Source organism: Anabrus simplex, chromosome 1 (genome assembly GCF_040414725.1).
Source record: "Anabrus simplex isolate iqAnaSimp1 chromosome 1, ASM4041472v1, whole genome shotgun sequence".
Lineage (NCBI taxonomy): Eukaryota > Metazoa > Arthropoda > Insecta > Orthoptera > Tettigoniidae > Anabrus > Anabrus simplex.
In genome coordinates, this window is record NC_090265.1 from 315,134,019 (window position 1) to 315,161,177 (window position 27,159).

Sequence of the window (27,159 nt, forward strand, 5' to 3'; positions counted from 1 at the left end):
GGCCTTTTAACTAGAATATGCCATGTTCCCTTTATAGGTAACTTCATTTTCTTAGCATAAATCGCAACAGATATCATGTGCAAACTCAAAATACCATATTGGATAAGCTGCACCCTTCTCTTCTACTACACCCTGGTTGTACATGTGGTCTTGGCCCTATTTTATGGCTGGATGACCTTCGACACCAATCCAACATGGAGAGCAGACAAGCTGCAAATCTAAGTTCTGGTTGCAAAACTTTGAGGTAAGTTACAGCTTCGACCCTTCAAAAATGTCCATTATGATGACCCATTATATCATACATAATGATTGTGCCTCGTTTTGAAATATCACAATACCACAAGATGCTGCCAGCATGATGGAGAAAAGATGGGAGTTTAAGAAAGATTTGCTGATGATGACATTTACAGACTTTGAGAAGGTCCTATCATACGCACTTGGTTTGGGATAACTGAAGAAAAGTCAGTAGACAGAGCAGAAGTGAAAATAATAAAAGCTTTGTACAAAAAGTGTGTGTGCAGTATAAAGACCAAGATAGGAGGAACAAGAAGGTTGGACTTCGGCAGTGAAAAGTACTGTCCTCCATACTCTTCATCCAGTCAGGGATAAAATCTACATGTGTGTAACACAGAAGATATGATGTAATTTAGCAAAGGCCCTACTGTTTGCAGATGATATAGTGATATGGGAAGAAAATGAAATGGAAGTACAAGAACAAGTTAATGTGTGGAATCAGGTGATAGAAGAGTTTGGAATGAGAATAAGTGTAGAGAAGAGTGATTTTTAATTTAATTAAATTTAATTTAGTTTATTCATGAAAGGTCCCAATGAGCAAAACTCATAAAACACAAGGGATAACAAAAGGAAAGAAAGGAGAGAAGAGGAAAGGGGGAAGATAGAAGTAAATGGAAAACCAGTAGAAACTATATAATCACAGAAAATGGGAACGTATCTAAGGAAATTGAAAAAAAGCGTACAACAAGCAAATGACCATGAAATTTCTTACAGGTAGACAAGTATAGACAGAATCAGAAATGAGGATTTAAAAGAGGATTGACATTTCAAAACTGAATGTCAAGGTAGAAATAAACAAGCTGAAATGGTATGGACATATGACATGAATGGAAGAAGACCAAGTTCCAAAGAAAGTATTTACAGAGAAACCAGAAGAAAAGAGACCATAAGGAAGGCCTTAAAAGAGGTGGGTGGATACAGTGGAGGAGAGAATAGAAAAGAGAGGTGGAAGCAGGAAGAGTTTAGTAGAGAGACAGGCAACAATGGAGGTCCTTGATTCATAACTCGACCCAGGAGAGAACTGGAAATAGGAGGAGGAGAAGCATAAGAAGAACAGATGCTGCCAGTATTTGAAAATGAGAAGTGTGAGGAAGTGTAACATCATTTGTAACTTTTGTTAATCTTGAGAACAGTTCTTAGTTTTAAGCTTTTAGCTCTACTAGTAAATGCCATGAAGAAGCATTTGTTTCTTGCTGTTATGAGCCATCTGTTAGAGAAAAAAAATTGCATAAACAAATTTGGGAATTCAGTTTCAAACCTAGCAATTTCACTTTTTAAGAAAAGCACAAGTAATGTGGAAGTGAGAAGATAAATCTAATGTGGACTTCAGGTCACATCAGAATGAAAATGGAAAAATTCCATTTCAACAAGCCACATTTATTATGCCCGTAACTAACATCTGCTGCTTTAACTCTTCGCAGTGCAAAGGTTAGCAGTCATAACTGTCTAAAAATTCTGTTTATGCATGGTCGTTAGTGTTAGATTTAATCTGCTTCAAGCTTTTCTGTATTTCCATGGTCATTGTCAGTACTATCCACCCACTTTTTAAAATATGAAGTGATGTGAGAGCTCTAAACAAAGTACTTTAACTCAATATCACATGGTTATATCATAATTGACAAGCACTGATACGTAATCAAAAAAATATATTTAACTTATTTTGTGCATGATAGGACACCAAAAGATGGACATTTTCTATGCTGCAAAGCATTAAGAATGGTCTTAATTATTGTTGTACCTATTTTATGATGATGCATAGTAACAGAAGATGAGTATGTTGAATGAAAATTCTGTACTATAAAATCATTAGCTTTTTTACCCTTGGTCTCTTTCTTTCTTTCTTTCTTTCTTTCTTTCTTTCTTTCTTTCTTTCTTTCTTTTTTTCTTTTCTTTTCTTTCTTCATCCCCCAGTTTTTAATGGTGAAGCTAATATACCAGTGCAACTTAATTTGGCAGCACTCCGATATTACACACCTCTATTATAATGAATTTATAAAGCAGATGATCTTACAAATGTGAAACTCAAATGAGTCTTCCTTTTAACCAATTTTAAACTTTCGAAGTAATCATTTGAATCAGTTAGAGCTGAAAGGCAGGCATTAAGTAAGTTTTTACAACTTTTCAGATGAAAGATAAATTTTGATGAAACTCCATTTGTTGGTGAGACCTAGTGTTCACGGGGCACTATGTCTTCTGGTTTGGGCAAGATCAAATTTGTTATTTGCATTGACCTGTCTTAGTCTGATCCTTAGCTTTGACAATAAGAAAGTGACTAAGATATGAGTGATACTAGTAATGCCATTCTTTAGGCAGCCAGTTCCTCTTATGAATGGTGTGAAAATGTTGCTCATAGGGTCAGTTGGTGCATGCATTTCAGTGGGCTTGGCAGACTGATATGCAATAGCAACTTCTGGCTCAGCGAGCAAAGCAATGGGAAACTACATCACTCCCCATTTTCGTAGTATGCCTCTTTGGAGATGCCTAGGCCATTTATGACAGCTGACGGTGGAGCTGTTGAGGATCTGTCTGAATACTCAACGTATATAATAAGAAAAACAAATTAATTGTTATGAATATCTTAACATTACTAAGCTTTCCTCGTCTGATTAGGCTTCCATGAGTAACAATTTACTCCGTACTGGGCAGTTCCATAAAGAACTAATGCCAATTGGTAGCTTTCTTCTCAACAGCTCTTAACAGTGAATTAACCTTTTGAAATCCATTACCCTTAGCTCCACTCCTAATCAATTTGTGCACTATGAACAGCTGTAGGATGTGAACAATACAAAAGAATCTAACACAAAATGTAAGTATATTACATGAATATATTTACAATTTGGCACACAAAATACATTAATCCTTGTATATTTTCACTGTGTGGTACTTTTCAAAACAGTTTTCTGGGTGGAGACCAGGTTTTCTCACGTTATGAATTTTGACTTTAGCAGATCTGTTGGTCTCGTCAACAATTTGCTTGAATAAGTCATCACTAAAATAAGTTGAAAAAATCCATAAGGTGTTGAGGGATTGTTCCTACCTGATGCTTTGTATCCACAAATTGTTTCATTGAATGAGAATGCAGGTAAATCAGAATCACCAGCTTTCTACTCGCGCCATGGTTATGGAGGAGCATCACCACCTCCGGTTTCATTATCACTATCACTTTGTTCACTTTCACTTACATTATTCACTAATAAATCATCCAAGTCAGTTGTTGGTTCATCATCATCACTATCACTGTCCACTAACTGTTCTAAAATATCCAGTTCCGTGAGTGAAGACGAAGCAGAAGCCATGTTTACATTCAAACAACAACATCTGTGAGCTTGCATTAACATTCAAGAATAACAGAGCTTAAAATAGTTATCACAATTCCCACGAACTATTGTAAATAGGAAAACGTGTTCTATCAGAGACCGTTGGATAGCTCTACAATACCAGAACATGGCACAGTCATCATACGAGCGCTGAAAGTACGAGAAATTGTCATGTCGAGTGGAGCTTGATATCGGAGTGCAAGTCTAATATTGTAATGTTGAACCGCACTCGACATAGGAGTGCAAAAGGTTAAAGGCATCAAATTTTAGCCCATTATCCTTTGCTCTGACCCATTCAATTTGTTAATGAATGACTAAATTTTAATATTAAAGTAAGAAGATTTTATCATCCACTCACCTCTGTGGCATAGCTTGAAACTTAAATTTCACAAGGTCCCTCACAGGTTGAAGTGTCAATGATTAATTACCTGAAAGTCCCGCATGAATCCTTTGTTTCATCAGAACCATCTTTGCAGTCCTTATTTCCATCACATAGCAAGATAATATCAATGCACTGCCCAGAACTGCACTGAAATTCTCCACTCCTGAAACCAAGCATTACCAATAATGAACAGAGAGGCTATTTTACACTGAAGAGGTAATACATATATTGATAAACTGGTTTGAATGTCTCGTGTTCATAAATGCTTAAGCTTATGTTAGTACAGTAAGAGAAGCATAGAAAGAATTAGCCAGATACAAAACAGAACTGGACAGGGATACATATTTATAAATTATCTTTACTTTTAAAATATCATTCAGGAAGCATTTTGTAGAAGTAAGACATCCCAAAAAAAATATTAACTTTTGTATAATCACTTAGAAAAAACATAAGAAATAATAATGATTTTGGTTTCATGTCCCACTAACTACTTTCATGGTTTTGAGAAATGCTGAGGTGCTGGAATTTTGTCTACTGGAATTCCTTGCATGACAATAAATCTATTGACAAGAGACTTGCCTAGTTGAGTACCTTCAAATATCACTGGACTGAGCCAGGATGGAAACCATCAACTTGGGCTCGGAAGGCTGTCACTCTACTGTCTGAACCACTCAGCCTGGCCTTATAAGAAATACTGTAATGATATTTGCTTAATATCACTTCAATTGCTATAAATTTCAAGAGATTCTAAGAAATCAGAAATGTATATCTCAGGAGTTCTTATACATGCCAGAAGCCAGTAGTCACATTTTATTTAACACCCTCAAAGGCAACTGACCTCAGCTGGGATCAAACATGCTATCTTGAGAAGAGAAGTGCAATGCTTAACAGACTACTTCATACATACTCTATACTACTACATAAGAAATGTTCTTATTGCCAGAAGGAGAAAAAAATAATTCACCTAAAAACAGCTGTTGCATTGAAATTGCAGTCAAAGATACAGCTGATATTCCCCTGAAGGTATGCTGCATAAGTAGGACAAGGTCCAAACACATGAGTATGACTACAAAGCAGCCTAGTAGACTATCCAGCATACAGTGACAGAATGATTAATTAGTTAAATCTAGGGTATTGTACGGAGCAGAGGTCTGGCGACTTGAAGAAAAGTTCATACACTTGATGTAATCACAAGTTAATTTGCTAAAATAATAATGGGATCACCCAGTAGTACAACTAACTGTTGAGTAAAAATGATGTGCAAGTTGCTGTACTGTACGTTGCACTGACACAGATAGGTCTTATGACGACGATGGGACAGGAAAGGGCTAGGAGTGGGAAGGGAGTGGCTGAGGCCTTAAGGTACAACCACAGCATTTGCTTGGTGTGAAAATGGGAAACCACAGAAAGCCATTTTCAGGGCTGCTGACAATGGGGTTCAAACCCACTACAGTATCTCCCAAATACTGAATACTGGCCGCAGTTAAGCGACTGAAGTCACCAAGCTCAGTAAGAATGATGTGCAAGGATGTAAGTCTACAGGATGATATGGTTAAAAAAAATATGTAATTATGTATTGGCTAAGACTGAAGTTGGGATCGGGTGGCAAAGTGTTAAATATAGCCTCCCAACACCAAATGAAATATCAGAATAAAGGGTACTTGGTGAATGGGATACAGAATATTCTGCAAGAAAGGAATGGGATATTCCTGGGAAAGGGAGTGTATAGAATCAATCAATCAATCAATCAATCAATCAATCAATACTGATCTGCATTTAGAGCAGTTGTCCAGGTGGCAGATTCCCTATCTGTTATTTTCCAAGCCTTTTCTTAAATGATTTCAAAGAAATTTGAAATTTATTGAACATCTCCCTTGGTATGTTATTCCAATCCATAACTCCCCTTCCTATAAATGAATATTTGCCCCAATTTGTCCTCTCATATTGTGATCTTGCCTACTTTTAAAGATGCCACTCAAACTTATTTGTCTACTAATGTCATTCCACGCCATCTCTCTGCTGACAGTTCGGAACATACCACTTATTAAATAACACTGTATGTTTTATTATTCATCCACCTACTCAATACAATACAATTTTTGAAATTAGGACATTGTCCTTATCAAAATTGTTAACATGAAATTAATATATTAGATGGTACATGTTTCGCCTATCAATAGTAGGCATCATCAACCATATTTTTCACCTTAGGATAGATCAGGTACCTGATTGGAAATTATTTATGAGTGCTGTTAAAAACTATATTGTTTAAAATGTATTGGAGATTGTTAAACAACTATTACAATACAAAATGTAGTATGCTGTTACTTGACAACATTTGTGATAATATTGGAGTCTAAAACATGATAATTATTTGAGGATTATGACATATTAAAAGATATTACAATAAAAATAAAAATCAGAAAACACATTCCATTTAGTTGTCAGATGGTGTATTACTAAAAACTTACGGAAAGTTGAGCAATGGTAATGGTCGTTGGTTCTTGAAGTTAATAAATATTGATTTTCATTTATTTGCTTATAAATTTTGAAGAATTTTCATATGGCCTGGTTCCTTTTGAGATAATAGTAGTTGGAAATGTTGATGCCGTAGGCTATATTGAAGTCTTTGTAGGCATCATTAGACCATCTTCTTTGATGTGGTAAGAGTCTGTAATGGGTATGGCTCTTTGCTGTTGGGCGTGTTGAGGTGAGCGTATTAGTTGGAAGGGAATGTTGTTGTCATCCGGTGATTAGCCAAACATATGATGAGTTTCCTTCGACCGCTGAGATGTTAGCTTACGTTGAGAGTTTAATAACAATCACAAGAACAGTGTAGCATGACAAGTTGAGCTCGTACATTACAGAGAATTAAGCAGATTCTGCCAGTTTACTTGAAACTGCATAATTGTGAGGGCTCAGGTAGGAAGAGATATTAAACTATGTAAATGCAATGTAATGGAATGCTTACTCTAAACAACAAAAAACTGTGATAGTTTTTTCTCTTCATATTCCACAGATCAGATTAAATACATAAATCACAACTTCATCATTGGACAATTCTACCAAATGAGCTAACAAATACCTAGTCAAAACTTAATTCGATCATAATGGCAGTCAAAACATTACACTTTAGGGATCAGGAGAGGAACAGTGCATTAATACAAGTGATACTGCATAGAAGAAGAATTGTAGTACTAATGGTTAGAATATTCAAAATTTCCAACATAATTTTGAGAGAATTCAAGGTTCTGATCTCTTCCATACCATTCCCAAACAAAAAAATAGTTAACCGAGTAGCTGACAAAAAGTTTTATTTAAATCATAGGAGTAATCAAAACATTTCACTAAATAAGTGACGAAAGCTTTATTTGATCATAGCAGCAATGAAAACATTGAACTTGGGAGTTTAAAATGCTAATCTCACTCCAGACACAAATTAAAATCCAACTAGTTAGCTAGGTGTTCTCCATTGTGCCACAGGACATTAAACAATGGATTATAATCATTTAAGGAAGTCCAAGACCAATTGACAACAAAAGAACAGACTCCGTATAATATTGGATTACTAATATTTTCAGACTTAGAACTTAGGTATCTTGTACTGAGTTATTTCTAAATAAAATTATGAGGATTCACCAGTGTTTATTAATTCTTACATCAGTTCACTCTCCTGTCACCAACTTGCTTGGCACTGTTTTGTATTTCAACTTCAAGCCACAATAAAAGTAAATCTGACAGCAATCAAGTGTTTACAAGTAACAAAAGTGTCTTGGAATTTTGGCTTAGAAATTACCTAAAATTCAGAGCTGACATGAGATTATTCCAATGTTCCTTTATGACAGTTTTGTTCACTACTTCTTCACAAAGTATAAAAACATTAAGAAAGAAATTTATATTTATTTTTAATATTCATCCACACAGTGTATGTTTTCCAGCTGGACAATGTTGCTTGTATTCTGCTCGTGTGTAACAAGTTTCCCCATAGGTGCTGTTCGTCTCAGAACTTTCTTGGCATATAAAATAGCATGATCAGGGCAATCACTCTGTAAAAGGCTGAGTACGCACAGATACACAAAATTATTTACAAGCAGAGTTCCACAAACATATATTTTATATTGTAGGAATGTTTGAAGGCTTCATGAATATGAAGCACCTAGAAATAGAAGCCATTTTTTAAGACATATAATGTGAAAATTTTTACATAGATTTTATTCCATCTCTGAACCTGTCTTCCTTTATTTGTAGGAAAAGAAGGTAGAATAAATAAAAATGTTAGTTATATCTAATTTGATATGACATGAGTGATCAAAAGTGCAGGGTAACAAAAAATAAGAATTAAACAACCAACAATTCACTATACCTCTCAAAGAAGAGAGGAAAAACTTATGAGCAAGTGTGAATCAATTTGTTCAACGAAAACATTTCTACCTAACACTGATACAAAAATCATCATCATAAGTATTCAGCACTTGAGAAATGAATGTACTGTTTTGGCATGTTATTCAGTTTTGTATCCATTATTTGACATGAAATTTGTATAATTGCTGAACAAAACAATACTCTTATTTTGACTTGTGGAGAAAAGTCAATTATCTCAAAATGGACTATTTGGAGGGTCCAATAAATAAAATCACTAAGCCCATTTTTTGACAAATGGAGATAATGCATGTATCCGGACCAAAATATCCCGCTCTTTTCAAATCTCCAATCAGTTTCAACAATAAATAACTAAGTCTATGTAACTTGCATAAGTATAATTCGTACTTTCTAGTAATTAAATTTAAGAAATCCGTAAGTCCAAAGAAATCACCAAGTCCACTCAATGCAGCAAAATAAATCCCCAAGTCCACTCAAAGCAATGAAAGAAATCCCTAAGTCCACTAAATCCACTGAAATAAATCCAACATTTCCCTCTTCCCATCCTAGATATTGTTGTCAACAAATACATGCTGCCAACTTCATTTATTGCTCAACAATCAAGCCAGAGGAATAATATTGCTTAGTAGTGTGTTTGTAACATTCCCATGTGTACTGAGGAAGATGTTGAAGTATGTGTTAGGTGCAGATGAAATAGGTATGTACAAGAAACTCATAGTTTTGCTTTATTCCACTTCATTCATATGGTTTTACTGAAAGTTTAGAGTATAAAAGTATCTGTATACAAACATATTTCATCTTTTGGTTTAATATTCAGAGAGAATATTGATGGACCTTGAGGACACCTCCAAAGAACACGACAATGAATCTGTGTGACAGACTACAGAGCAAGCCGAGATATCCACCATTATTCAGTTACAAGAAGACAATGGAAATATGGAAGAGAGTGGCTTGAGAAAAGAGGGATCTTGTACACTGAAACATGAAACAGCCAGGCATGAGTCGTGTTAGAAGAGATGGTAACTGGTATATTTTCTGCAGAAAGAGAGGATGATAATTTCCCAGGTCAGTAAAGAAAATTCACTTAGCAATATAGTATTTACCTCCCCAAGTTCATTTGCCATAATTCAAAATTAAAGGGTTAATTTTTTGTCGTATTTACTCTTAAACATTCTTGTGTCTTTCGTTGCAGAGCATGAGAGTCCTGTTCATCAACAAAGCAAGAAATCTGTGACAGCCAATGTTGATTATAGATCATCAGGTATTGCGGATGATGTGAAGAGGAGCACCGTTACAGAAGGAGAATATAACGACAGTGTTAATATTCAAAGTGTTAAGAACGTGAAAGTGGGCAAGAAAAGAAAGCTTGATGTAAAAAACTGGAAACAAAATAGGAAAATAGCCAGTAACACAAAGGGTGAAAAAAGGGTGATGGGGAACATTCCTCCATGCTGGTGCAAGTGTACCAGTAAAGTTGTACGACAGATTTAAGAGTCTGCAATCACACACAGAGCAGAACATATATTTACAAGGCTGTCTGCAGTTAATTCAACCGAAAAGACATCGTCCAAGGGTATCCGATATCCCTTCCCATCCTAGGCGAGTTTTCAGATATTCTGTAACTGTAGACAACAATCAAACTATTTCATTGTGTCTCTCTGCATTTACTGCTCTTTTTGGTATTAAGTGGGATCGTCTGGTAGCAAAAGTGCAGAAACCAGATAACAGTGTAATAGACATGAGAGGAACCCACCAACATCGTCGGAGAACAAGTGAGGAGACACTAGAGTAAGTTAGAAATTTTATTGACAATCTGCCCTGTAGAGAATCACACTACACATGATCAGACAATACGCTGAGGAAGTTCTTGGATGCAGAAATGAACACTTCAAAGCTTCATAAAGCTTACAATCAAGAGCATAAAGACAATGTCATCTCGTACGAAATCTTTCGGCGGGTTTTTACGACTGAGTTTAATATATCATTTGGTCTGCCTAGAAAAGACATGTGTAATATCTGCACAAGATACAAAATAGACATTGATGCAGCTAAATCATCAAAAAATGATGGAACTGATGGAACTGAAGAAAATCTGGCGAAATGCTTGGAGCAGCACCAGAGAAATGCAGAAACCTTTTTTCAGCAACTCAGTGCTGCAAGAAATGATAACTCTCTAGATACTCTTGCCATTTGCTTCGATATCCAGAAGAATTTGCCCTTACCTGTCACAAATGTGCAAAATGAATATTATCGCCATCAGTTGTGGATTCACACATTTGAAACTCATAATATAAAGACAAACAAAGCTGTTATGTACGTGTATGCAGAACATTTTGCTGCAAAGCGCCCTGATGAAGTAATAACCTGTCTTGAGGATTACATTAATGTTTACAAGTTAACAGAAAGTAATCTTGTTCTTTTTTGTGATAATGCATTCTCACAAAACAAGAATAGGTACCTCTTTTGTTATTTAGATCAGCTGTGTGTTAAGAGGATTTTTTATAAAATAACAATAGTGTACCCTGTACCAGGACACAGCATGATGCCTATTGATTCAGATTTTGGAGCAATTGAGCAATATAAGAAGAAGTCTGAAACAGTTTATGGTCCTGGAAAGTATGTGAAAATGGTAAAGGAGTGTAAGAAGAAGAACCCCTTTGATGTTGTGTTTGTGCAAAAATCCCTCACAGGTAGTTCTGAAGATCCTAGGAAAGAGGAAAGTCATTCCTGTCCTACACTATCAGGAAATATACAGGGGCATATTAAAGCCCAGTTTGCCAGGTACATCGAAATGTCGTCGGGTCGTTTTCCAAGCAGGGGGAAAGATGCAATTATCTGACGAGACCAACAGAACAGGCTTTAAGGAGGTGTCACTGTATAGATATGGTGTATCTAAGAATAGCCTGCTGAATTCGAGACCCAAGCAGAAGTACAGAATGTACTTGCCATTGAAGGAGGGAAAGGTGAAGGACTTAAAACACATGCTTCAGTATGTGCCAGTAAGTGAAAGATTGTTTTATAGTGGTGTGTTTTAAACTACTGACTCCAGTCTTGATAGTTCTGATGAAATGGGTGATGTGGATGAGTACAAGTGACATTTGAAACCCCAAAATTAACAGGAAAACATTATACAAACCAAAAAATCACTAAGTCCATGAGTGTATTTTGCATTTTATAACCTATATTTCACTACTAATAAGAGCTTTTAGTTAGAAAATTGGATTACAGAAGTGAAAAATATAGATTCTGTGCAAGTTTGAAACTTTGTATTTCATTTCCTGAAAAGTTGAAAAAACGGACTTAGGGATTTTATTTATTGGACCTTCCATTTGTTGCAATGACTGAGGTCTGTAAAATTTGTACTTACTTGCAGTTGTTAGGTACACTAGGGTTTAGGTCTGTACCACTTCCTTTACATCCTCTTTCATCTGATCCATCAGCACAATCAGTTTTCCCATTACATTTGGCATCAGCATCCACACAGCCTCCGTAGTCGCAACGGAAAGCATAACTTGGGCAACTGGTGACATACGAAAGCAGAGGAGGTTCTAGTAATGATGATAGGATTGGACTAAATGGATACGGAAAATGGAAGGGTGGAGGGATACAAAACACTTTTACAAATAAACATTGTTTAGTACAGGCTTCACATGGGTAATAAGGAATATAAGCAAAAAGCAGGAAACAAAACTAGAGGCATATTTCTATTGCTTTGGTGATGAAGATTGGCAAAAGGAAATTATAACATCTATTTTCAAGAAGAAGATAAATACAAAAATAATTATAGAGGATTTAGAATTATATCTCATGTTGCTAAAAAATGCAAAGAAAACCAGGAAGAATTAAAGAAAAGAAGAAAATACTACTACAGAAAGAACAGTTTGGTTTCAAAAGTAGATTAACAACACAGCCCATTTTCTCATAGGACAAAGTATGAAAAGCACTGAATAGGAAAAGGATATGATAATTTATTGATTTATCCATGTCAAGACCTACATACACTTGAATAATTAATTCAGGTGTGGAAAGAATAGGTTACATCTGAACATCAGAAAGAGAGAATATGATGAGAGTGGACAGCAAACAGAGGGAACATTATTCAATGATGGCTGCAAATTTAATAAATTGTTTAATTTTTGCTACCCTGGATCTCATCTCACATCTGACAGTACCTCCTTAACAGACACCCAACAGACTGTCATTGCCACCTGGATGAAATGGTGGCAAGTTACAATGGTTCTCTGTGACAGTCTCAAACAAGACTGTGGTGAGACCACTGCTGTATGGGACAGAATATTGGCTTGTTACTAGAAAACGGGAACAGAAGGTTGGCATAGAAGAAATGAGGATGGTATGTTCGTCACTAGGTCACACTGAATTTGACCACATAAGAAACAAAGAGACCAGGGAGTTTTTTTATATAGCCCCTATATTGAACAAAATGTCCATGAGAAAATTGCCTAAGATGGTACAGTTGTGTAATCCAGTGTGCCAACAATTCCATTGTAAAAATTGCACTCAACATCTCTCTTCTAAGGCATCGACTAAGAGGATCAGTGTCTGAGTGACAGCTGACTATGGATTTCCCAGACAATCTGGAAGTTTATAGGGTGAGAACAACATGTGGGTGGAAAATGGGAAAGTCTGTGATATTTTACTGTAGTTATTTAGAAGTTTTTGAAGTCAGCTATGGGTATTTAAATTTTTCACCAAATATGTAACAGTAATCATCAAGCTTCAGATAATTAAGCACTTAAAAATGCCTAAGTGTGCATGCAAATATGTACCCAAAAAAAAGTTGAAACATGCATTGAAAATAAACATAAAACTGATATCAATTATCAATTTATATCATAAAAAATAAATATTACACTTTAAACATCATCAAAATAACAAAAAATTATATACTATACCACAATAAAATGCTCCAGTTTCTGAATGAAATTTACAAAAACACACACACATATTTCTGACATATACTCTCATTTTTATAGCAAAAACAGCATGCAGAGAACAGAATTATTTGCTGGTGATAGAAAAAAGTTTCAAAGTCTAAGAATAACTAGATGCAGTACTGTAAATGGGCAACTTGGTCACTGGAGAATGAAAATCAAGAGAGATCTGAGACAAGAAATGTTGTGGAGAACTTCAGATACTGAATTTAATAGAGATTCAAGACTGGGTATGGAGATCTGCAGGAGGTAGAAGTATTTTCTACCACAGAGATATACCAATGAAGGCTTAAGAAGGTACCAAATACCGGTACATCAAATCTGAAACCTAACTAGTGACAAAGGCGGGGATAAAAACTGAGTACAGGAAACAGAAATAAAATTTCTGAGAAATAATATCTTACAGAAGGGAGAGCATGAGAAATTAAGACATATAAAAAGAAATGAAGGTGGAAAAGTTAAAGTACCACTAACAAAACAGAGAAAAGTAGATAGGATGTCAAAACAAGACATGGAATTACAAATATTGTAAAAGAAATGAGAGAATAAGAAAGGTCTAAATTGTGAAGGATAGGTCTTGTTGACAACAACATCATATGGAAGGGGACATTGAAATAGATGAAGCATGATGGAGAATTGGAAACAGACAATTAAGTGATGCAGAGAGAAATAACAGAATAGAAGTCCTTGAAATAAAGAGTTACCGGTACTAAAGAAAGTTGAACATGAAAAGTTTAGATCGGATCAAAAATGAAGAGATGCTGAATCAAGCTTGTGAGAGAAGAATAATTTGACAAAATTTGACCTGGGCATGAAATAGATCGATAGGTGACTACTTGAGAAACACAGGATCTCTTTACTAGGCTTTTGAGGAAGTACATTAGGTGAGGGAGGAGAGGAGCAAGAAATAAATATGACAAACAGGCTTGAGTAAAATAGGCTGCAACAGTTTTGTAGAGAGGAATTTAGCACAGGATAGAGGGGCATGGAGGGCTACAACAAACCAGTCTGTGAACTGGTGAGCCAAGCAACACAACAAATATGAACACTATTAAATTTAATTAAATTTAAAGCAAGTTCTCTTTTAATAAAGACTCATTCCATTAACAGCTATGGTATCATCTTAATTATATATAAATATTTAAAATATTTTTTTAAAAATTTATTAAGTAAATTTTATGTGCGACAGGTTTGGGAACAGGCTCAAGAAATTTTAGCCTATAGCCTGAAGATTGTAGGCAAAATGCACTTCTGAAAGGACTGTTGTACTCACACAATAGTATTAAGGCAAGTTTGACTTGTTTCATCAGAACCATCTGGGCAGTCTACTGCTCCATCACACATCAAAGTGCTATCTATACAGGCTCCATTATTGCATCTGAAGTCTCTGGTCCTGTAAACAATGAAAGCAGACAACAGTTGTATTTCATATTTCTCAGTAAGGTAGCATCTATTCCGGAAGTAATGATAGAAAAAGAGAAAAAATTGTCTCTTGATTGTATTTATAATTAAAGGGAAAAACATACTCATAATCAACTGCAGGCCTATTGATTAATCTAAATAAAAGTTCATATTTAATCAATCAATCAATCAATCAATCAATCAATCAATCAATCAATCAATCAATCAAGATCTGCAATTAGGGCAATCACCACTTAAAAAGCCTTACAGTTACCTTTCTGCTGTGAAGAGAAAAGTTATACCGGAGCATGGGAAAGAACAAGCTTAACTTGCATGGCATCATGTTTGGGATAGGTAGGGAGTAGGAGGGAAATGCAATAGCCACCTTCACCTTAGAACAACAAGAAAACCAATCAGATCGATACTGTTTACTAACAGAATATTTAAAAAAATGTGAAATCATAAACACATGGCATTTAGAAATCTTTTCGTTGAAATTTTATTTCAGCCAAGTCATCAATTATTGTCAGTATAATTAATCTAGTTTATGAATTTCACTTTCAATTTGCATTACAGATAATGTGATCTTCCTTGCAAAGGCCAGAGACAATTTTCAATTCTTTCTTAAACAGAAAATGACCTCTCTGCTGAACAGTTATATACTGCCATGGACAGGTGAATTCTGAGTGCAACCATAACATTTGGATATAATTTGTATATCTAGCTCTGTTTCTTGCAAGAACAACAAAACCTTCTATGGACTTAGCTTTTTGTCTTTGTTCATAGTTCCTTTCAAATACAATGCAAGGTCAGTACATTTGCTTTATATGTGCATTTCCAAATCACCTAGGTAATACTTTAAAGGTTTTTAGCTTTTTGTCCAATTTCATCAACACCAAACTTTCTAACCTTAGACAGGAAACCAAATTCTTTTTTAAGTGAAGAGTGGGGTACACTTCTATTTTTTTTCTTCAAATTATTACATAGATAAGCAATTATTTCATAGAAAACAGGCCATCTGTAGTTATCTTGTCCAGTAGTAGTTTCATTTTCTTGTTATAATTCATCAAATGTGTCTTCTGTATATTTTGTCTTGTAACCTCATAACAGGACCCAATGTTGCCAGTCAACTTAGTGTCAATTTTCTCATAGAAGTCATATCACTGTGAAAAGAAATGTGAAAAGTTATTCTGTATTCCATGCTGTATTGTAACAGAATTAAGGTCAATATTAATTTTGCCTTATAACTGCACATTTTAGTTTAGTTATTGAGTAAAAATAAGTAATGTCTGACATCTATTTGCTTTTGCTATAATAGTAAATATATACACACTTGTTTCACACAGAATTCAGGAAAAATACAAGTGAATGATAAGCTTCCCTAATAGCATCAAGGGAAATTTTTTACAATTGGCTTTATGTCACACCGACACAGATAGGTCTTATAGCAACAATGGGGTAGGAAAGGGATAGGAGTGGGAAGGAAGCAGTTGTGGCCTTAAGGTACAGCCTCAACATTTGCCTGGTGCAAAAATGGGAAACCATGGAAAACCATCTTCAGCGCTGCCGACAGTGGAGTTCGAATCCACTATCTCCCAAATGCAAGTTCACAGCTCGCACCCCTAGGCGCATGGCCAACTTGCTTGATACGAAAGAAATATTGACTGATTGGACTAGTTTCAAAATAAAGTAAAATCTTTCACGAATTTCTGACCAAAAAGCAGTCATAATCATGTTTTCAATTGTTCCAGCTTGCTCAGCACAGAAACAGTTTCATGTCTCGCCAATGACTTTTGGACAACTTCTTCTGGAAACACAGTAAAGAGCTGCTTTTATTGCTACCAAGAATCTTGAAGCATGAAAGTATTCATGATAAGTTGATCATCTTGTTGTTTACAAACTCTTAATGACCACATTTTCTTTGTCCTTGTCCTCATTCAAATGTTTCCATCGTTCGGTTGGTTATTTGCGGTAAGAAAATGTAAACTTAAAGCTTTTCAATCCATCAAACTATATTATAACACCTATAACACTGTAACATACCTGTAAAAATACACACATTTGTAATATTTTTTAAAAGTACGGTATTGTAGAGTGCTTGTAGAAGTCTAAAAAACAAAACTGCCTGCCAAAGGAACACAAACAAACACGTTAAGTGATGTTACAAATAAATTGTAAATTGAATTTAAAATAAATGAAACACACTGATAAACAAACCTGTTCAAAACATTCTTCAGCATTCTTGCCTACAAGACTTAGGGAATGTTTGGATCATGGTATCCACCCAACCAAAGTGTTGGTTCCCTTATTTCTAGCTTTCAGTCCTGTACACTTTCCTGACATATTAGATGCATTATCACATGACTGTACTCTGCAATCTGCATGTCACTTTGAAGGTTTTGCAGTGCTTTTACATGTTCTACTAAGTCTGAAACTTTGTAGCCAGAGTTTGGTGGACACTGAAAATGTTGCTTAATGGGGGAGAATTTTTCATTCTCCTGAAAAATAATCATGAGAGCTAAATGGTCCATGTGGGATAAGCCCACCATAGAATCAACAAATATTGAAAAATACTTTGTGGTTTTGATCTCCTTTACTCAATCAGTGATGATAATAACAAATTCCTCACATATTTCAGTTGATAAATATGACATACTAACCACTTCCCCTCTACGCATACTGCCATATGTGCTCAGAAAGGAATCGACTGAATTCTTCTATAAGCTCCATCAAGCTTATAAGCTGAAATGTTCATTAGAACCTCGTAATATTAAACCACGACAACACAGTGACAACACACTTGAGGATATCCCGCCAATACTAATTTTCTTCTCAAGCTCTTCTTGTAGTTTGCTGTCAATCTGCCCTGCCATCTTGGATCTTTCTATCATGTCCCTCACAGCATCCCTGTGTTGTGACAAATTTTTGTGCTCAGCAAAGCATTTTGCAGCATTTTTCAAGTCATCATAACTTATCTCCTTGTGTGGAATTCCCTTGCAAAAAAGAAAATTACCTTACATTATAACCAAAGATTTTCTTCATTAAATAAATAAAAATAGCCATCATTTTTCACTAAAATACAAAAGTAAAAGCTTAAAATATAGTGCAGGCTGAGGAAAGAGAAAAACACCATATTTGAAACAAAAATTAATAATAGTTTTCTAAAAACATTAAAAGGCTTTGTTTTATTTAATTTATTTTTTTATTTTTGAACTTATAAACCATAACAAACAGTCTGCCAGCACAGCAAAACACTAATCCTATCTTCGGAGGAAAAACGATCCATTGTCTCAGCTTCTCTTCACCATTTCCTAGTTTGAAGTAGAATACCATAGAGTTTTAGATAAGTGGCAAATGTGGTCAGAATATTCTTGTTTTGACTTTGCAAAATTACAATCGATTTTTTGGCAAGCACCATGAACAGCAATAAACTTCTATGATGGCATCATCATTAATAACCCAATCCGCCATGTTTTGTTTTCATTGTTCACATCTTTAATACACAGTTTTATATCCAATCATCGATACTTGAACCCACATGCAGAATTTGTTCTTTTTCCTCCTCACTCTCTTTAGGACTTTTATTGTCACTGGCACCACCGTCCTCATGTCCTCATTTCCAAATGTTGAAAGCTCCATGCACCCTTCCCTTCCCTTTTTTTTTTTTTTTTTGTTCAACAGTTTGTTTTCTATTCTGTGCACCACTCAACTTCTTCATGCCACTTGTCATGTTAAACAGACAATTTTGAAAAGGTTTGTAGCTAATGCATACATTGATGAAAACTGACAACCAAAGCAATGCAAAACACAACTATACAGCAACTGTGACCAGCAACATTAACAACTACCCCACCATTCAGCTCAACGACAAACTGAACACTACGCTAGCAACACTGCTTCTGGCTTGCAAGTCCCTACCTGCTCAGTGGCTGTGCTTGTACTTATCAACTCATTGTCCAACTGTCCTACCAGCCTCAGCAACTGGTGGTAGTGGGTGGCATTTACAGTTGTGGTCGTGCATCATGCTATGATATTGAAAGCTGTTCAGGCAGAATAGGAGTAACAAGAAAATGGTGATGATTTAATGGATGAAGTAGATGCAATTCAGTTTACACATGATTAGGAATGGCACCCAGTGCCTAAATATTCCAGGTTAAAGAAAGTTTCACACATTGTGGAAGATGAAAAGTTCATGATTTACAGTTTTTTTTTTTTTTTTTTTTTTTTGCTAGTTGCTTTACGTCGCACCGACTCAGATAGGTCTTATGGCGACGATGATTTACAGTTTTAATCCATGTTGATATGATGGCACCAAGCTTAAAAGTTATTTAAGTCATTATTCATTATTAAGAAAAACTATGATACTGTAAAAAGAAAATATGTATGCGTTTGTTTGTTTGTTTGTTTGTTTGTTTGTTTGTTTGTTTGTTTTTTTGTTTGTTACAACTTCCTCCATAAAGAGCCTGCCACAAGGAAAAATTATAATCAACACAGGGTTATGCATTGAAAGAGGAATAAAAAATTGAAACAAAAGGAAGCACAGACATGATATAGGCTTTTGGGCTTATGCCGTGTCAAGAATATAAGGTGAAATTCTTTACGTTTTGTAGAGAACTGTGCTCTGTGTCATCAGAAGAAAATCTTGACTGTCCACAAGAAAGGCTTTTTGGACAATGAGCTTTAAATTTAGATGTTATAACAAAATTGGAAATGGTAAGTTCGTCACCAGATGGCTCCAGGACGCAGTACAGCACTAGTGTTCGAAGCAGAAGCTGACGAAACCATCAGAATCAGTCTAAGAGGGTCACATAACATGTGTACGTAACATATGACGTTGACAGGTGTATGACATTGACACAAGCCTGAAACATCTGGCGATGAGGAACATAGGATTCTCGGCTAGGTGGTATATTTTATCCTTCATTGATTAGTTCCTATGGTTCGGGGACTGGGTATGTGAAATAAATAGTAATGAAGAGTGTGACATATTTTTAAAATTTTATTGAAACCATTTCTTTTACGACACATCGAGTAGTGAAATAATTTGAACAGAAAGGAAAATATACCAGTAATGGCATAAAGATACTGGTATATGTATGCATGTATCTGAAAAGGGACTCATTCTCGGGTTAAGTCTCCTTCTGGACTATCGATACTTTTATATAAGTATGATAACAAATGGATTGTTTCCATTAAAAGGATCATTCAAGACCAGCTACAATATTATCAGACCTGAAGGCACATATACAGGATGAAGCCAAACTCCAACAACAAACAAACTTTCAGACATTTTTCAGGGAAACCAATCAGCCTGACCAGTATAGTTTGTAAAAGAGGGTAGGGAGAGTAGAGAAACTAGAAAACAGCTAATTAGGGAACTGAATAGAGTGAAAAAGGAAGCAAAAGAGAATTATATGAATGGCATACTTCAAGAGGGTAATGACCACAAAGGGAAATGGAAAAAGCTGTATTCATATATCAGGAATCAAAAAGGAAAAGGAATCCAAATTCCTACAATGGTGGGAGAAGGGGGTGAACACTATTTAACAGATACTGAGAAAGCAAACCTATTTAGTAGGGAATTTAGAGATTCAGTAGATGATTGTCAAGAGTTGGAAACCGAAACAGAAGATAGAGAGGGAAAGAGACAAAGGGAAACAAGAAGCTTCTCATTCACAAACGAAGATATTTTCAGAGAAATCCAACTGCTTCAGCAAGGAAAAGCAGCAGGAAGTGATCAAATTACTGGGGAGGTATTAAAGACAATGGGGTGGTACATAGTGCCTTATTTAAAATTTCTCTTTGACTATGTCATAAATAATAGTGTAATACCAAAGGAAGGAATCTATAATAATACCAATTTATAAAGGAAAGGGTGATAAAAGGAAACCAGACTACTACAGACCAATCAGCCTGACCAGTATAGTTTGTAAAATTCTGGAGAGTTTAATATCGAAGTACATCAGAGGGATATGTGATGATAAAAATTGGTTCATGAGGAGCCAGTATGGATTTAGAAAGAAATTTTCTTGTGAGGCACAACTGGTGGGATTTCAGCAGGACATATCAGATCAGTTGGATTCAGGAGGTCAGCTAGATTGCATAGCCATAGATCTTTCCAAAGCCTTTGATAGAGTGGAACATGGAATATTATTAAAGAAATTGGAGGGAATAGGATTGGACGTAAGGGTTACACGTTGGATAAAAGCATTTCTAAATTCAAGGGTTCAGAAAGTCAAAGTAGAAAATAATGTATCTCAGGAAGGGAAAGTTTGGAAGGGAATTGCACAGGGTAGTATAATCGGTCCGTTACTTTTCTTAATATACGTAAATGATTTAGGGAACAATATAACATCAAAAATAAGATTGTATGCAGATGACATAATTGTTTATAGGGAAATAAAGAACATTGAGGATTGTTCAGAATTACAAAGGGACCTTGAAAGTATCCAACAATGGGTTGAAGAAAATAATATGAAGGTTAATGGAGGCAAATCAACTGTTATAACTTTTACAAACAGGAGCTTTAAAACTGAATTTGAATATACTTTGGATGAGGTAGTTATCCCAAAAGATGGCAAGTGCAAATACTTAGGTGTGAGATTTGAAAGTAATTTGCACTGGAAGGGTCATATTGATGACATTGTTGGGAAAGCATAATGAGGCTACTTAAAGGATGCAACAAAGAATTAAAAGAAAAAAGTTACTTGAGTATGGTTCGTCCATTATTGGAATATGCAAACAGTGTTTGGGATCCTCACCAAGAATACCTAATAAAAGAAATAGATAGTGTGCAGAGGAAAGCAGCAAGATTTGCAACAGGGGATTTCAGGAGAAAGAGTAGTGTATCAGAAATGTTAAAGGAACTTGGGTGGGAAACTTTAAGTAAGAGAAGGGAGAAAACTAGACTTATAGGATTATATAGAGCCTATACAGGAGAAGAAGCATGGGGAGATATCCGTGAGAGGCTTCAGTTGGAAAATAATTATATCGGCAGGACTGACCACAAATATAAAATTAGAAGGAATTTTAGCAGAAGCGATTGGGGTAAATTTTCATTCATTGGGAAGGGTGTGAAGGAGTGGAACAGTTTACCAGGGGTAGTGTTTGATCCTTTTCCAAAATCTGTACAGATATTCAAGAAGAGAATAAACAGCAACAGAGAAAATAAATGAAGTGTTAGAGGGCATTCGACCAGTGCAGGTTATTGTAAATAAAAAAATGTGTGTGAATAAATTAATTCCATCCCCTGGTCTAAGGAGTTTGGACAGCCAAAGTAGGGGACTGCCTGTAGGGGTGAAGTACAGTGGGGACTTCGAGGGCCCTGGGACTGCTACGGTAGCTGTAAAGGCCCTTCAGGAACTCTGAAAAGTGGTGGCAAAAGGGACTCTGGTTAAGACGCAGCAGGTCGTTATGCTACTTAGGATCCAGAACGGGTAAAAAAAAAAAAAGTAAATAAATAAATGCAATGTAAATATTAATGTTATACCAGTTGTATAGTATCATTTGAAGTAATTCCACATACTGTATATCAGTTGACTATATTTGTAAGTAGTACAGGAGATATTATAAGTAGAATTTTGTAAACAATATAAATTTATTAAGGATGAGCTGTGTGTTTAATAGAAAACATTGTTAGCGTAAATTGTATAATATTGTATTATAGGAAAAAATTTTCTTCTCTAGTTAATTTAATATTTAGTGCTTGACAATAATGTATTTTAGTGTACCATTTGCCACCGAGGTAGACACCTCATTTGCAAATAAAGAGATTTTGATTTTGATATTGGTAGAAGGTACCTGTGGTCTCCGGTGGCTCGTTATAGAGTAGAACCGATAATTAAATTATGATTTATTCAGTTTTATTACTGCAAACAATCTTATTTCTGTGAAAAAAATACCTTCACAACAGAGAAAAAGCCAGCAATATTCAATAACCAAAACGTACAACACAAAACCCAGAGTAACAAAGCCTGTAATATGCAATAACCAAAACTTACAACACAAAACACAGAGTAATGCGATAACCCTCTGTCGAAACACGTACACTTTTATCACAGTATGTTCAATATGTTCTGTCAGTGTATTGTTTTAAAGGTAACAATTCTATGTCATTGGCTTCGAGCACATTAAAGAACTCCTGCGGGACATAATTCTCACGCCCTGGCGTCTGTCAAGAACTAGCATTTAGGACGGACGTAAAACAAATAACATTATTATGATTATTATTTTCAGTGCAATACAGATACAAAGCTAACTGATCTGATGAGATGGCCATGAGGTAATCATGTTTGTTTACATTACAATTGGTTTATATTGCATGTGTTCAAGTGGAAGGGATTTTATTATCTATTGGTTATTTTGTATATTCAGTAATGTTACAATGATTTCTATTAGCGATTTGGTTGTTTCTGCATGAAACTCCGATTGCAAAACAAAAACAAACAAAAATATTTGCAGAGAAGATTCAAACCACCACAAAACGTACGGGAGGATAATACCCAATGACGTTATTTAGCCAACTGAGCCACGCTGACAGCTCGTGTTTATCATTTACTAATAATTTCTGTTTCTACCATATTTGTCCTGGCTGAGGTCCAATTGAAGCGTGCCTCGAGGTGCATCGAGATAGTGACGTCAGGCTCGAGTATCTCGAACGAGGGTTATGCCCATCCCTACTAACAAGGGGAGGTCACGATGTCCGCATCACCGATTTTGTTCAATCTTTGTAGGTTGATAGAACTACATCGCAAAAAAAACACTGGCAAAGAAGTAGTGCGCAACTCTCAAAAATTTCAGAAAAAAGCTATTTTGAAAATGTTGAGAAAAGTTACGAGAGCTTTAGTATGCCAGGTACCATCAAGCGAGAGAGTGTGGTGGGGTGGTCAATTGGTTAAAGTTCTCCACTTCAGTTATAAAGTTGGCGAGTTCGAGTCACGCTTGTTTCAACTTTTTTCTGATATTTCCTGATCCCCTTTTTCCTCGTGTTGCGAATGAGACCAGCAGTTAGTCACTGTCTGACTGCGTTGTGTCGTGTAATGGTTGTATGCGATGTAACCATACACGCTCATCATCATAAGTTCGATCGGCATGGAGATCTCACATGTTGAATTATGTTAACGAAATTGGTTTTGAATGTGAAGCTATGCAAAGTACAAACAAGTTCCCGGAAGAGCAAGCAATAAATAAACAGTTGAAAAGGGCTATGGCTTATGGCAAGCTCCTTCTTGATATAAATCACTTACTGGATCCTGGCGACACTCTAGACATTAAAGAAGAGGCTGAATTACTGGGAAAGAAAATGTTTAAATCTATTTTGACAGTAATAGAAGAAAAATTTTTAATAGATGAAAAAAAGGGAGGAAAAGGTGTATAAGAAGCTGGTAGCAGCGTGACTGAAACTCGCCATTATCATAACTGAAGTGGAGAACCTTAACCACTTGCCCACCACACCACAGGGTCTCGCTTGATGGTACCTGGCATGCTAAATTTCTGTAAACGTTTTTCGACATTTAAAAAATCTTTTCACTAATCAAAGTAGTGGAATTACCTGTGTCCATGAGTGCTGTCTTGGCAATTCCATTGATTTAGATTATGACAGTAGCATTAGAAGATTCTGTCTTCTTCTTTATCTGTTTACCCTCCAGGGTCGGTTTTTCCGTCGGACTCAGCGAGGGATCCCACCTCTACCACTTCAAGGGCAGTGTCCTGGGGCTTCAGACTCTGGGTCGGGGATACAACTGGGGAGGATGACCAGTACCTCGCCCAAGCGGCCTCACCTGCTATGCTGAATAGGGGCCTTGCAGGGGGATGGGAAGATTGGAAGGGATAGACAAGGAAGAGGGAAGGAAGTGGTCGTGGTCGTGGCCTTAAGTTAGGTACCATCGCGGCATTTGCCTGGAGGAGAAGTGGGAAACCATGGAAAACCACTTCCAGGATGGCTGAGATGGGAATCAAACCCACCTCTACTCAGTTGACCTCCCGAGGCTGAGTGGACCCCATTCCAGCCCTCGTACCACTTTTCAAAGTTTGTGGCAGAACAGAGCCGGGAATCGAACCTGGGCCTCCGGGGTGGGGGTGGCAGCTAATCACACTAACCACTATACCACACACCAGCTTCAAATCTTGCCCATCGGTTCTGGTAGCAACCTAGGGAAGCTGGATCACAAACTAATATTCTGCGCTTGTTTCCAGGGGGTTGCCCCCTTAGGGAATCAAATGTTAAAGACTTGGGTAGCGAACTACTCATGGCAGGTGGGACGCCATGCCCAAAATAATCCTCCCTAAATGCCACCCACTCCGATCAGGGGCGTCTGTAGCCGAACCAAGCAGCCACAGCAATATCCACCTGATCGTAGCAGGTATTGCCCGGGGCCGATGTTACACGATGCCTAATAAGTACACCTGGGATTTTAAGGCAAATGTCTATTTCGTTCCTTACGAAATACCATGATATTTTAAAAATATGTAGACGTTTCATGATAAATCTCTTACATTAATAGAGTTTTATAGTACTCTAAAATGCCTATTTGGATCTTTAGAGCCTATTTTACTATTTTAGTGCCTAAAAATGCCTATTTCTGCATTTAAAATAAAATTCAACTTCTGTAATTTTTACAGTCACACAATGAACATCCCTGGAACGAGCAGAACAGCAGAGGGTGGGTTTTTCACAGAAATGTGCTCTTCCCAGATAACTGTCACCAACGGAATGCTGAGTGAAGGGTGGAGGTGGAGGATTAGCTCAGAAGAACAACGAGCAGTAGTAAAGGACATACTGTGTTGAGTGATAGGGTGAGGGGGAGGATTATCTAGGAAGAACAAGGAGGTGGTAGTAAGAAGGGTCATACTGTGTCAAGTCACCAGTGAAAGAACATCTGTTTAAGTGAATATAGATCATCATGCCTAAAACAAAATCATCTAAGAGTGTTCTTATACAACAATGGCTTGTACAATTTCCATGGATGACTTTTGATGGCAAGATTATTTTCTGCCAGTGCTGCAATAAACAGGTATGCGCATATATCTTCAATTTCATATTAATCTAAAACTAAGGTTTTGATATTGGCTCCTCTAATTAATTGTAAAGACCTAGTCCAGGTGACCTGGGTTCAATTTCCAGTACCGGCAGTAATTTAGAAATCTATGAGGTCTGGAACGGTGTTGACCCAGCATCGTGAGGACAATTGAGAAGCTACAGTGGGCAGGGGTCACAGAGGCAAGGCAATACGGCTGAGGGATGTATTGTGCTGACCACATGCCACCCAATATCTGCAGGCCATGAGCTGGGCAGCAACCGTTATTGAAAGCCAAGGCCCTTCGGGGACTGTAGTGTTCTTGTTCTTAATTAACTTTAGAGTAATAATGGCTTAATTTAAATAGTTCAAAATTACAAATTTTATTCAATAGCTCACATTTTCTATTCCTCATCTTAGTCTCTAATTGACATCACTTTGTGTTTTAGATTTCACATGAGAAAAAATGCCACCTTCAGCAGCATGCAGATACTGCCAGTAACAAAGCGAAAGCAGACATGAAAAGTAACGTTAAACAGACTCTGCTCACACAAACTATATCTCCTACAACCCATAATGGTTTCTATGCTGATATGTGTAGAGCCCTAGTTGCAGCAAATATCCCCTGGAATGCTGTGCATAATCCGGTTTTCAAAGATTTTTTTACAGAAATACACCAAGCAGCACATCCCATCAGCATCTACATTAAAGAAAAACTACTTAGATATTTGTTACAATGAGGTAATTTTATCAATCAGGGAGGATATTGGGGAGCCTTGCATACGGTTGTGTGTGGACAAAACCACCGACTCTGTGGGCAGGTACATTGCAAACCTTATAGTAGGAAAACTGGAACCCAATCAGGCATCGACCACTCACCTTCTTTGCTCTAAACAGCTTGAGAAAGTCAATAGTCAAAGCACTGCATACTTCAACAAGGGGTTGCAACTGTTGTATCGTGGGAGTGTTGATGATTCTCTGCTGCTGCTTCCTACATGATTGCCACTGCATCTCTCCTCAAAACTTTCTATCCTTCTTTAATTCATGTTACTTGCATGGCCCATGCCTTGCATAGACTCGCAGAAACAGTTAGGGCCGAGTTTCCTGCAGTAAACACTCTCATTTCAACAATGAAGAAAGTGTTCTGTAAGGCTCCATCAAGAATAGCCGTCTTTCGAGAGAAGCTCCCCTCTATTCCCCTTGCACCACAGCCAATCATTACCCGTTGGGGTTCCTGGATGGAAACTGCCCTGTATTATACAGAACATCTTGAGGAAATCATGACTGTGATAGACAATTTGCCTTTAACGGACAACTCTGCATGTGTGTCGTCTGTCAAAGAGCTGTTAAATGACTGTTCCAGTGTTCAGAAAGACATTGCGTATATTCAGGCAAATTTTTCATTTCTTCCAGTCACC

General features: G+C 36.5%; 1 protein-coding gene across 2 annotated transcripts in view; it reads right to left on the reverse strand.

Annotated features, from left to right (window-relative positions):
- Positions 1-27,159, reverse strand: part of LOC136856738 (modular serine protease) — a 298,657-nt gene that overhangs the window by 119,627 nt on the left and 151,871 nt on the right. Inside the window, exons 3-5 of one of the 2 annotated variants that reach the window (XM_067134817.2) lie at positions 14,599-14,718; positions 11,741-11,944; positions 4,040-4,156 (exon numbers count right to left, since the gene is read on the reverse strand). In XM_067134817.2, the coding sequence (XP_066990918.2) occupies positions 4,040-4,156; positions 11,741-11,944; positions 14,599-14,718 (441 nt within the window). The remainder of the gene's footprint in view (positions 1-4,039; positions 4,157-11,740; positions 11,945-14,598; positions 14,719-27,159) is intronic. The other variant, XM_067134818.2, reaches the window with a different exon arrangement.